Source organism: Mustela nigripes, chromosome 7 (assembly GCF_022355385.1).
Source record: "Mustela nigripes isolate SB6536 chromosome 7, MUSNIG.SB6536, whole genome shotgun sequence".
Taxonomy (NCBI): Eukaryota; Metazoa; Chordata; class Mammalia; order Carnivora; family Mustelidae; genus Mustela; species Mustela nigripes.
Genome location: NC_081563.1, coordinates 29571782 through 29585258, shown reverse-complemented (window position 1 = coordinate 29585258; position 13477 = coordinate 29571782). Strand labels below are relative to the sequence as shown.

Genomic DNA, 13477 nt, shown 5'->3' with positions numbered 1-13477 from the left:
ACTTCCCTCTCGTAACTCTGCCAAAGGCCTTGTTTTCTTGCAGTGTTTATCCTCAGTCCTTCCGGAAGTCAAAATCTCAAGTATTGTGCCAACTTCTGTGTGTTACTTGCTCCAACACGCTCAGTAGCCATTCGGCCTGCGAAGGCTGGCCTCCATTGTTGTGGTTATTAGAGATCTTGGCATCTCAGCCTTCAAAAGCTCTGCCTTTTTTTTTTTTTTTTAAGATTTTATTTATTTATTTGACAGACAGAGATCACAAGTAGGCAGAGAAGCAGGCAGAGAGAGAAGGGGAAGCAGGCTCCCTATGGAGCAGAGAGCCTGATGCGGGACTCAATCCCAGGACGCCGGGTTCACGACCTGAGCTGAAGGCAGAGGCCACCCAGGTGCCCCAAAGGCTCTGCCTCTGACTTGTTCCCCTTCTAGATACAATCTCTCCTTCCATGCCCCATCTTGGCACGTTCCCCAGCCCGTCACTGTGATTGGTCCATGCTAGTCCCTTGCAAAGCCTGAAAAAGATTTAGGATTTACTCTGCCTTTCTGTGGCCCCTCTCTCTTGGTCGTTTTTTGTAGACCAAGTCAAAAAAAGGAGAGAAAAGAAGTGCTTGTATTTGTTTCCTCATGACATTTCTTTCCAAGTCAAAATCATTCATTCTTTTCATGCATGCATTCATTCCACGAATAATTGTGTTCCCAGCATGTCCCAGGTATTGTTCTAGGTATAGGATATACAACAATAAACCAGACAGACAAGAATTCCTCCCTTTGTGGAGCTAGCATTCTAGTGAGGAAGATATACATGATAAATAAGTAAAATATATAGTTTAAGTGACAATAAATGCTATGGAAAAAAAACAGGGGTATATGGACAGTGGGGAGAGGGGATGGGGCTGACCTTACAGAGGCTGCCTTGAGATCATGGCATTTGGTTATTGATAGGAAGATGATTCCATTCAAAGGAATAGCAGGTGCAGGGGTGCCAAGAAATAGGGTTTGTGGAAGAAACTAGGAGTTGGACTTGGGCACTTTAAATTTGGGGTGCCTATCATGAGTATCCAGATGAAGATCTCTAAGGGGCAGTTGGACCGGTGTGTGTAAAATTCAGGGTTGAGTCCCAGACTGTGAGTCATTAACATGTAGCTAGTGTTTAAGCTGTGAAACTGGAAGACGTCACCAAGGGAGTGAGCATAGCTAGAAGAAAGAAGGGGTTCAAAGATGGAGTTCTGGCCCCTCATTTTAAGTGAGCAGGAGAATAGGAAGCAACCAAAGGGATGAAGAACAAGTGGCAGGACAGGAAGGAAGGAAATCAAAATCCAAGAGAAGAAAACATTTCTGAGAGGAGGGAGTCATGGACTGTGTCAAACATTGCTGCTTAGCAGAATGAGGACCAGAATCAACCAGGGGATTAAGCAGGGTGGGGATCCCTGGTGACTTTGACCAGTGCATTCTGAGTGAGGGTGTGACCAAGACTGACATTGTTTCCTTAGAGCCTCCTGCCCAAATCCTAGAAGCACTCTGTCTTTTACACCACCCTAGGCAGAGGTGCAGGACTGTCCCATGTTGGGCTCTCTCTCAATGTTCAACCTACTTTTTCTTTTCTTTTCTTTTTTTTTTTTTTTTTTTTGCTTTTGAAGATAGAGGTCTTTCAAAAAATTTAGACTAAATCACACTCTAATGTAATGCAGGGTTTTCAAATCTATACAATCATTTATAAATACTTAGAATACTGTTTCTTTTCCTCACATAGGTTCTCTTAGATTTTGAAAAAAAAATCAAATGATCTTAAAGTAGTACGACCAAAGCTGACACACTTTCATTATGCGAAGGCAAACATCTCGGTAATGTAGTGTTTCCCTTGTGGGTGAAATTCGTGTTCTTAGGACTCTCCTTCGCCTTTTTTGAGTTGAGATTCTTCACACGACGCTGACGATGAAATCTGCCTTTCCCTGGTTATCCCAGTTTCCTACAGAACAAGGAAAGGTACATCTGAAACCCAAAGGCCCACATAACACCCATGAAAACAGCCATGGAGCTGTTAGAATAAGGGTGGAAAGTTGGAGTTCTCATGGCTGCCCGATGGGAAAATAAAATGGCACAACCACTTCAGGGGGCCTCTCCGTCCCAATTTAGACCTACTATAGATCCCGCCACTTCCCCTAGGAATTTACTCAAGGCAAATGGAAGCCTGTGATTACACAAAGACTTACACAAACTGTATTCATAATAGCCAGGCTGTAAACAGTCTAGACACTCATCAAAGGTGAATGGGTCAACAAATTGGGGCACATTCATACGGTACAACACTTCGTGGCAATAAAGAGGAGAGAGCTGTTGGTACACACAGGCCCTTAGATCAGTCTCAAAAACACTGTGCTGACCAGAAGAAGCCAAACAGAAAAGGGGCACAAGAAAAACTTTAGGGTCATGGAAATGCCTACAGCTTTCTTTTTAATGGTTGATCTAATATATTCACTTAATCCATGTTTTATGACAGAGAGTCATACACAGCAGACTAGCATTTATCCCCATGTGACACAATCATTACTGAAAAAAAAATCAGAGGGTTGGAGCTTATGAATTATTTTCATAGAATTTATATCAAAAATAAATACCTAAAATATTTCAGGGAATTTTTATCTATTTTATATCTAAAATTTAAAAATTTATATTGAGCCTAAAAAATATTCTCTATTAACTTTGTTTCCACTTTTAGAAATCTTGATATACCAAGTGTCAGTTAGCTGGCGAATAAAACGTTCTTTGGCATGGGAATGAAACCTGAAGGTTTCACACCTCATGGGAGACCCTGGTTCCTACAAGCTCTTCTCTCTCTTGTGCATAGTTTTCCTGTAGTGTCTCTTTCATGGTTAATTAGGAATGGAAATTTAAGGGCAGACTGGAAAAAGAAGCAAAGAGAAATATCACCAAGCCTTATTTTTGTAACTACAGAATAACATTCTTAGAGATATCTCACAGGTCCTTAAAAAAACGATCACATTTGCGATGATTTAAGAATCCAGCAGTGATCCCAACAGATATAAATGGATAAAGAAATGTCTGTACTTTGTACGGTGGTCACAAGAATGTATCTACATTTGTTCAAACTCAATGAGCTAGACTCTTAAAATTCAGTGCATGTATTGTACGTAAATTTCACTTGAGTGACGTTGGAAAAACACACTAAAGAAGAAGGGATACCCTACTTTAGGTGTGACGAAGTCACATCATCTGTGTTTTATGTCCTAGGGTCAGTATTCAGAAACATTTTAATGTAGGCTTTAATGTAGGCTGACTTGTGTCTCTTCTAGTGGAGCGAAACTGTAGAAGTGTTTTCTTGTTTCTCTTTTATTTGCCTCATGAACAGTTATTAATAAGTGGATTGGGCTCCACAAGGAGAATTCGATTTGGTGTGCCAGCGTTTTGAACAGGACAGTGAGGAGACTGAGACTGTAACTGTCTCCCTGTTCACTTCTTCCTGGAACTTCTCATGCATTTTCGCAGCAATCATAATTATTGGCAAGAAATGCCATCATATGCCTAGTTCTGAGAAACAAAGAAGGTTTTGTTCCTTAGCTTTCTTCAGTGCTAATAATTGAAGTCCTGCACAGACAACAGAAGAGGGAGTCATGGACTGTGTTAGGAGTAATGAGCTCTGACTGGAAGTAAATGTGGTAATAAACAGTCCTCATGAAAGATCTGCCCAGCATTCGCGCAGTGAGGGGGGTCATTAATTGTCTCACATGCTCACAGTCAGAACTCATTACTGGTTACGTAAACCATGTTTAGTTGCATATGCTATAAATATATGCATTAAAAAATTCAGTCAACCTCAAACCTATTGGTGATAGCTGCTGAGTAAGTGACTTCAATGGAGCTTTTGATCTTGCTGATGCCCTTTCCTGCCAAAAGCGCCCCCTACCTTCCCTCCTCCACTTTCTACTCTGTGGTCCCAACTTCAAGCATGTGACATGAAGCCACCTTTGGTTTTATGATATCTCTTCTCCGAATCCATGTGACACATGAAGTTGGTACTATTCTTTTGACAAGTAATTATATATTTTGGCAACTCTTGGGTTGAATTTTTTTGGACTTACAAAGCGATGTAATATTTTGTGTTTATTTTTATTAATATAATTTAAATCATTTCTGTTTGGGAGCAGAAATCATGCCAAATACTTTAAAAATTTTCTTATGATTCATAGTACAGGATCTTGTATAAATAGATGCTCCAAATATTCGTTTTTTTTTTTTTTTTTTTCTTTTTGGAGAGAGAGAGAGAGGTAGGGGAAAGGGCAGAGGGAGAGGGAGAAACAATCTTAAGCAGATTCCTTGCCTAGTGTGAGCTCTACTCAGGACTTGGTCTCATGATGCTGAGATCATCACCTGAACCAAAATCAAGGGCCAGACACTTAACCGACTGAGCCCCCCACCCCCACTTGCTTTCTTTGCTTATTTATTACTTATTTTGCGGGGGAGAAGGGGAGAGGGAGAGAAAGAATCTTAAGGAGGATCCACACCCAGTGCAGAGCCTGATTTGGGGTTCAGTCAAAAGGACCCTGAGATCATGATCTGAGCCAAAATCAAGAATGGGATGCTTATCCAACTTAGCCACCTGGGCACCCCTAGATGCTCACGATTTTTCTTAATATTTATGTATTCATTCATTCATTCATTCATTATTTACTTTGAGTGGCCTTCTTCTTTAATGAAATAAAATAACATTCACATTCCCACAAAACTATAGGTAAAGTGTATGATGGAAGTTACTTCTATTTTTTTCTTTTTTCTTTTTTTTTAATTAACATGTAATGTATTATTTGCTTCAGGGGTACAGGTCTGTGAATCATCAGTCTTACACAATTCATAGCACATACCCTCCCTAATGTCCATAACCCAGACACCCTATCCTCCTGTCCCATCCCACCACCCCCCAGCAGCCCTCAGTTTGTTTCCTGAGATTAAGAGTCTCTTATGATTTGTTTCCCTCCTGATCCCATTTGTTTATTTTTTTTTAATTTTATTTATTTATTTAAGAGAGTGAGTGAGAGTATAAGCTGGGGGAGGGGCAGAAGGAGAAGGACAAGCAGACTCCCAGCTGAGCAGGGAGCCTGACTCTGAGCTGGATCCCAGGACCCCAGGATCATGACCTGAGCCGAAGGCAGATGCTTAACTAACTGAACAACCCGGGCACCCCTCTTAATTCATATTTAAAGAATATTTTTATTCCCTGTTGTCACCAAGAACATAGCCAAGTGAATTGTTTAGTACAAGACTTTGATGTTTTCTCTTCCCAGTTTCATTTGATGTTAATCCCTTAATTTATTTATTGTTCAAAGCCAAAATCCTTTCAAATTGTTTCATTTTTAAAAATTAAAAGTTAAAAAGCGGGGCGCCTGGGTGGCTCAGTAGGTTAAAGCCTCTGCCTTCGGCTCAGGTCATGATCCCAGGGTCCTGGGATCAAGTCCCACATCGGGCTCTCTGCTCAGCAGGGAGCCTGCTTCCCTTCCTCTCTCTCTGCCTGTCTCTCTGCCTGCTTGTGATCTCTGTCTTTCAAATAAATAAATAAAATCTTTTAAAAAAAGAAAAAAAAAGTTAAAAAGCTGTCTTCCATTAAACATTATGTTATTGTGAACAATGCAAAATAATGTTCATTTACATGAATGCGTGTAAGAGTAATGCTTAATTTTTTAATATAGTTTATTCTGTCTTTTAAATTGTTAAAATTGACTTACAGATATCAATGAATGCTTAGAGGACAACAGTGTTTGCCAAGGAGGAGACTGCATTAACACTGAAGGGTCCTATGATTGTACTTGTCCAGATGGATTCCAGCTAAATGACCATAAAGGATGTCAAGGTACTTCTCTGCTTTTTAGTCCTAATTTACATAGTTAAATTCTGTGATGACTCCTGATGGTAGTCTGCGGCTTTATCCATTTATATGTAAATGAGCTGTGCCAAATTATAGTTTTGAAATCTCTTTCTTGGGTCTACATCAACTATGGGAAGTCCTCACTTTACACTCAATATTAACTGAAACTCGGGCATTTTGGAACTGTGTCCTAGCTCTGCAAACTTCTGTGGTAGCTGAGATCACCTGTACTTTGCTGTTCCTTCCATGGGCCAATCTTGGTGCTAGATTAAAAATTATCTTCTGGCTTTTTTTTTTAAATGTCTTTTGTGGGTATGTTTCATTTTGTCTCATGGATGGTATTTATCCTTTTTTTCCGTGATCCCTGTTTTTATCCAGTATTCAGCTTTTTCTCTTCCTAAAAAACAAAAAAACAACTCGTTAATAATTTGGTCAAAATTAGAGGTATAGAATGCAGGGTTTTATTATTTTCCTTAAAGTGCTATCACATTGCATCTCCCAAAAGTATAGAGGACACAAGGCACTTGTAAGAATACAGCACCAATCATAAGAGCTTTAACTGAACACCTACTATGTGCCAATTGCTGTTAGGAGTTCATAGATTTGTGGAGAATTTAAGAGGCAGCTTTTCTTATATCCATTACACATGAGTAACTGAGGCTTAGGGAAATTAGCTTGGTCCTCCCAAATAAATAGTAGAGATTTGAGCCCAAGATCTTTTTCCACTATTCTTCCCTATGTTGCCCTACCAATTATTACCATGTTTATAGCAATAAGGGAGGAGACTGTGAGACTCCATATTTGTCCCTCAGTGTAGTACACTGAGTTACTGGTGATGCTGGGACTGAAAAATCAGATTGTTGGGACACCTGAGGAGCTCATTCTGTTAAGCATCTGCCTTTGACTCAAGTCATGATCCCAGAGTCCTGGGATCAAGTCCCACATCAGGCTTTTTGCTCAGAAGCCCGCTTCTCCCACTGCCTGCTGCCCCCCCTGCTTGTGTTCACTGGCGTGCTCTCTCTCTCTGACAAATAAATGAATAAAATCTTTTTTTAAAAAAATCAGATTGTCTAGATCCTTCATCTCAACTTTTTTAGCTCTACCTGGCTGCCATGCAGGGTTTCCTTTGTATTAGTCTTAATAAATCCATGCCTATTTCTTCCACCGAAGGCTCTCACTTATATTTACCTTTATACTTATATCTGCTACTTGGGTAATTTTTTCCCCTTAATGGTTTCCCCTCCATTAGCGAACTCTGCAGTATATCCCAAAGTACGTATAAGTAAAGGTTGTTGGAGTTCTCCTTTTCCACTGCTACTGGACATGAATAACTTTTTAATTCTGCATTGTCCTCAATTATGTCTTCTCTTTCATGTCCCGGATGTATAGTACTTGAAAGGGAGGATTTGTGTACTCTCTAAGACGTAGCGTTGGAATCATATTCTACCCTATGTCCGTAGTATTATCCACATCCATCTATATGTCCCTGTGACACCAAAGATTTGGGCCTTTGCCTCATGATTTTTAAAAATTAATTTACTTACCAAGCCCAAGATTTAACCATACTGCGATGTTCCCCATTGGATGTCCTATATTCATTTGTCATTGTGATGCAGTAAGGTGAATTTAAATTTTTTCAGTATTTTCAATGCAGAAAGTAAATGTGCTTGGATTTAATGCAATGGAGAAGAAATACTTGAATTATAAAATTACTGTGTGATTATTTCCATTTTGGAACTTTTTCATCCTCAAATGAATCTTGATTTATATAAAAATGCCAAGAGTTACCTCCTAAAAAACCCCGGTATTCTGTTTTTATTGCACACGTTTGGGTTTAAAAGCAGTACTTTCTTTCCTCCTTCCTTTCCTCCACAATTTTTGACCAAATAGAGGCAAAATAAGTCTTCTTTAAATGGGCAGTGATTTCATATTGCAGATTTCACAAACTCCTAGAGTTAAATCATAAGGAAGTAATTTAGTCATCTGATTTATTAATTATACTACTGTCTTCTCTCAGTACATTCAATTTGTGATTTGGTATCAACTCTAATATGTCACTTCTCCAAACATGTTTTATTAACTGTAAATCCTTATTAAGTTGACTTCAGGCTCAGTCACATGGGTGATTCTTTCTTTCCAGAATAAATGAATACGTCTGCTTAAAAAACTTAAATCCAAACACATGAAAAATATTCCTGAAACAGGTTTTAATGCCGTTTAGAGTATTATCTATGAGTCTTCTCCACCACCCACTTTCTCCGATTAGAGGCTGTTTATAACGGCAATGCATACTCCTCTTGTTTTAAATCCTGTCCCTCTGGCTGTGCCACTGGAGGCAGCCTTCTGATCTTTCACTCGGCCTGAGGTTACTAGCCTACTTCTGTCTAATCTCATGACTAGGTCCCATTCTGTACCCAGGCATCAATTTCAGTTTTGTTTTAATGCTGAAAATGAGATTGACGCCAGTGCTAATCACCATGGAACATATAATATATGAATGACAGTGTGTGACAGACCTAAGCTTTAAACTTTACCCAATAAGCTGAAGATAGTTCCATATTCAGTAGGGCATATTCGGTTGGAAGTCTAAGAGTCTCTTCCCACAGCAAAATCAAGGCTGCTATGCAGACAGCATGGCAATTCCATGTTAATAGTCTCTGTAGGAATGGGACTGTGTACATTGGAGATTCAGAACACACTTCAGTTTTGCATTTTGACTTACAGATGCCAAATTGTGAATTTCTGTGGAATCTCGGACCCATGAAAGAAACCCAACTTAAATATAGTCTGGCTTTCAGCTGAGTTGCTAGCAGCATAGTTTAGACATGCCTCAATAAGTACAACCCAAATTGGATGCATATGTTTCTCTAGTTCCAGATATTCGTGTTGTTCTTTCTTAGCAGTTTCCTGGAAAAAAGTCTGGGAATTCATCTTCAGTTCCTGTCATCAAACTTTTTAGACAATTATTTGTTAATCAGTGAATTCTCTTGAAGCAAGCCCTTCATGCATTATTCCCTCTGCAAAGCTGCAAGTTGGCAGCTTTTAAAGGGCCACATGGAGGCATAGGATGCAGTAAGGAGGAGGTTTGGAAAACCTCTTGGGCTTGGGCTAGATATGGACCTTGGGCTTGACCCCCTCCCCAGGCCAGTGGAACTTTATTGAACCTTGTCACCCAGATAGAGGTAACCCAACACAGCAGGCTGGAAAGAAAAAAATGAAACTAAAAGCCAAGAGATGGTCAGAGTTCAAAAAAAAGATGCCCAGTCTAAGGTATTACTAGTGGGTCGGGACGAATCATAAAAGGTATTGGAGATTTTATAAAAGAAGTAAAGGGTTTCACAGGGTGAAGTCACATTGAGAAATAGTCAAGTAGAAAATGATTCATTGAGCTTCCTTGAAATGCTGTTAAATCAGTGACAATAACAAGAGCGGGAAGATTGTTTAGAAATATGAGTAATTCCTGCTTGGTTTCTTATTTTGATTCAGTTGTGGATAAGCCAGCTAGTGCGAATTATATGGCCAACAGAATGGTAAAGAGTTAAGAATTGATGTAGACAGATGAATAAATCAGTGGTGTTGACAGAGGGTCAGAGTGAAGGGGACAGGCCAAAAAGAAGAGCACCAGGAGATCCTGGGTGCAGAGAAAGGAATAACTTTATGGAGGAGAACTCTAGGGTTGATGGGTAAGCATGTTCTCGAGGTCACTGGGAAGGGCTCGTAATCCATACGTTTTCCATGTGCCCATTAAGCTTTACAGCAACTCATGTTGGCTCCTGCCTCCCCTATTAGACTGTGAGCTTCATAATGGCAAGGACCCCAGCCTGTTCAAACTTCTCTTAGGAAGCATTCAGTAAATAGTTTTAATTGAATTAAAGATGGACTTCTAAGAAAGTGCATCAAGGACCTCTTTACTGAGAGGTAAAAGAGGCTTCAGGAAGGTAAGGAAATGGCCTTAGAAGGGCTCCTGCCTGCAGGGTTCCAAGGACCTGTGATAGTTTTCATGGCCCCAGTTAACTAAGAGTATTTTAACCAATCATGGTTTAATTAGGAGAGCATGACCATAACTGAGATTTTGTGGTGGGCAAACATCCCTAATACACTGTGAACATGCTGTACTAGGAGTTGGGGACTCCATTCAGACACATGGTTCTCTTCAAGGAGCTGTCAGTGTAATAAGGGACACAGATGAGTAAAACACTAATTAAAACACAGTGCAGGGGCACCTGGGTGGCTCAGTGGGTTAAGCCTCTGCCTTCGGCTTGGGTCATGATCCCAGGGTCCTGGGATCGAGCCCCATATCGGGCTCTCTGCTCGGCAGGGAACCTGCTTTCCTCTCTCTCTCTCTCTCTCTGCCTGCCTCTCTGCCTACTTGTGATCTCTGTCAAATAAATAAATTAAAAAAAAAAAAAAAACAACAGTGCAGATAGGTAGTTGCATGGGTCAGTACCGGTGTGAATAAGTGACCATTCTCCAGGAGTCATTAATATCATCATGTGGGCACTCGTGGCCACAATAATTAGCACTGGCTTGATAGAACATTTCACTTCATGCATTAGAAATGTTTAGAAGTGCATCATGACCCTGGCTATGGGGAGTGTAATCACATTTCATTGAGAACAAACAGGTCAGCACAAGACTTAACGCTAAGACGGTCAGCACATATGAACAGCGGTATAGGTTCATGAGTGTTAATAATTGTAGCTACCACTTGCTGACCCTTCGTTGTCCATTAGGCACTGCATTAAGCCCTTGACCCGTCATTCAAGAATTGGCATCACAAAGCTGTGCAAATAATAAAAACTTCACTGATCTGGAAGACCTTCCTTTTCTTGTATTTTATTTCTTTTATCCATTTTCTACCAAGTATAGATGGGAGGCTGTTTCATTTATATATTCAGCAGACATTGTGAAGGCCCACATTAGGGACCAAAGGGTATTGGTAAGGCATGTCCTGTTTTGCCCTTAAGTTCATGTTGTGTGGACGCCTGGGTGGCTCAGTGGGTTAAAGCCTCTGCCTGCGGCTCAGGGGTCCTGGGATCAAGCCCCACATCGGGCTCTCTGCTCCGCAGGGAGCCTGCTTTCTCCTCTGTCTCTCTGCCTGACTCTCTACTTATGATCTCTGTCTATCAAATAAATAAATAAAATCTTTAAAAAAAAAAAAGTTCACATTGTGGGAGTCAGTCGGCATGGAGGGGACCCAATGCTGTGGGGCTCCAACAGCTGTGGGAAAGATCAAAAAGAACACAGCATGCTCATGAATGAAGACCATTTCTCAGAATTTGTTTCTTAGTGTTCCTCAAGCCTCCAATAGGTCTTTAAAAAAAGTATGTTAAAAAATAATAATAAAAAAATTTTTTTAAAAAGTATGTTAAGGTTGATCGTCTGAAAATGAAAATGCTTTTTTTCATAAATTGAAAATGGTTGAATGTGGGCTTATTCATATAATTGAACCAAAGTTGTTTCTCCCTTAAAACTTGTGGTCTGGTGTAGGTACAAATAGCGCATTTGGGCCACAGAATAAGTGTCCGACCGTTTTGTAATGGAGTTGCTTACTGTATGTCCAGTAAGCATGTTTCATACTATCATATGAAACCAAAGGAAAAAAATTTTTTTCACATATTTGGAACTCGTTTCAATTCCAGATATTAATGAATGCGAACGACCCGGACACTGCGGTCCTCGTGGAGAGTGTCTCAACACAGACGGTTCTTTTCACTGTGTCTGCGAACAGGGTTTCTCAATTTCTGCAGATGGCCGTACATGTGAAGGTAAGATAAACCGTCAGGAGGCCTATAATTATCTCCTGATAAAGCAGAGAGGAAGGAGATCACTTTCTGTGAAACAGACAAACACCAGAAGACACTATGAGACACTCCTGATTTAAGGCCTCCAGGCATGTATGTATCAAGGTGACTCCTGCCCACATTCACGACTCAGGAATTGCTGAGATTTACGCATAGGATGACCTAAGGTTATAATGATGCTAGTACTCACAGTTGATTCCACTACTGGTACTGAATTAATTCATGGAAACATGCAGGACATGATGATTTTAGGTCCATGGGGGAGACCCAAAGGAAACCTGTAAGCAGCCTCCTTGATACAGCTCAAAACTCTGCCAGTTTTGATTAAAAGATATGATAGTCTTCACCATTGTAAACATGTCTTGTGTGATTCTTCTCTGAAGCACTGTCAACAGGGATTTTCCAGTTGTTTCTCTAACATCCTTAGCTGTGGGTTGGTGTATGTCCTTGCCCACTGGTATTTATTACCTTCTAAAAAGTTAATTGTGTTGTAAGATATTCAGATAACAACGTTGGCTTTCCTCTTTGCAACCTCGGTGTGTTTGCAGGGACACAGAACTGTTCATAGTCCTGAGATTTATGTTCTTAATGATTTATTAAGAGTTTGATAAATTGAGGAATAATTCATCTGAACCATTCTAAAAGTAAACTGAGAAGATTCCCATCATCATCATGATTTCAGTCCATCTCTTGGAACATCTAGTTCATCAAAAGCCAGCTAAGTTGTAAAGAAGTAAATCGCAAAGGTTCTATCCCAGGCCTGTGATAGTACCCAAATTCTTTGCTCCAAAAAAGAGCTCAGCAGGAAGTACCTCCTCTCCTTGCTCGTACCACAGTGGAATCGAGCCAAGGAACAGTGACCAGGTTCATCTGAAACTAATTATTATATTGGGAAGAATGAACTGATCTTATAAAATGCAGGAGATTGTTGAAATCACTCTCCTGCTGAGTAGACAAAACATTGATGCCAGATTTGGCTTCAAGTGAAAGAGAGAGAGGGTGGGTGCGGTTTGAGCAAGCGGATTTTGAGGGGTTTGGAAGCCCTCAGACGTTGGGAAATGGGGAAAAAATCATTAAAGGTGGCCATGGGGGTTTGCAAGGATTCCGTGGTGCGGTGATTCGAGTTTTACCTGAATTTTTTATTTAGACCTTGAGCCTGGAGTTCTTAAGAAAGACCCTGCGTGAATACACACTTTGTGCTGCACAGACCACAGTGTTCCCGGCAGTGGGCCACAGTGCTAGCCCACCTGGGTCTCGGAGGACACTGATGGGCAGAATGCACATTTCCCCGCATTCCAGAAAGATGCAGGCTTGATTCTTCATTTGGGTCTGGAACATGGATTATAAGGGCTTCCTTCCCTGAAAAATGGTCCACATTATAACCACCAGTGGCGGTGCTGTGCAGAAATTATGTTCAGAAAAAAACACAGGTCCCGTCCTATGCTCACGAGCCAAAATTACTCTTCTGGAAGAATATACCAGTATAAATAACCTTCACCTCCATTTTGTCTAAGCGATTTTCTTTTAATTCCGTGTCTTTTTAAATACCGATTGCTGCAACTCAAGAGCTATATAATCACCCTAATTCACTTGCAGTTCTAATTTTGTTAGGCATCTACTTGGCAAAGACTTGAATTTTAAAATACGTTTTTAGAAAACCTCCAGGTCTTTGTAAATTACTATACTTCAGTATACTTTCTTTGACACTTGGTCCCCCCCCCTTTTTTTTACTTTAGAAACTGGACAGTTTTATAAGTAATAAAATAGATAATTTAGAATACTGTGTTGATAGATGGTAGTGTAA

The 13477-nt window shown here is 40.3% G+C and overlaps 1 protein-coding gene across 9 annotated transcripts in view; it reads left to right on the top strand.

Moving 5' to 3' along the window:
* The window catches only part of LTBP1 (latent transforming growth factor beta binding protein 1), a 400132-nt gene that overhangs the window by 310248 nt on the left and 76407 nt on the right, over positions 1-13477 (top strand). For all 9 annotated transcript variants that reach the window (XM_059405447.1, XM_059405446.1, XM_059405445.1 and 6 more), the window contains 2 exons: positions 5732-5854; positions 11512-11637. In XM_059405447.1, coding sequence (XP_059261430.1) covers positions 5732-5854; positions 11512-11637 — 249 coding nt within the window. The remainder of the gene's footprint in view (positions 1-5731; positions 5855-11511; positions 11638-13477) is intronic.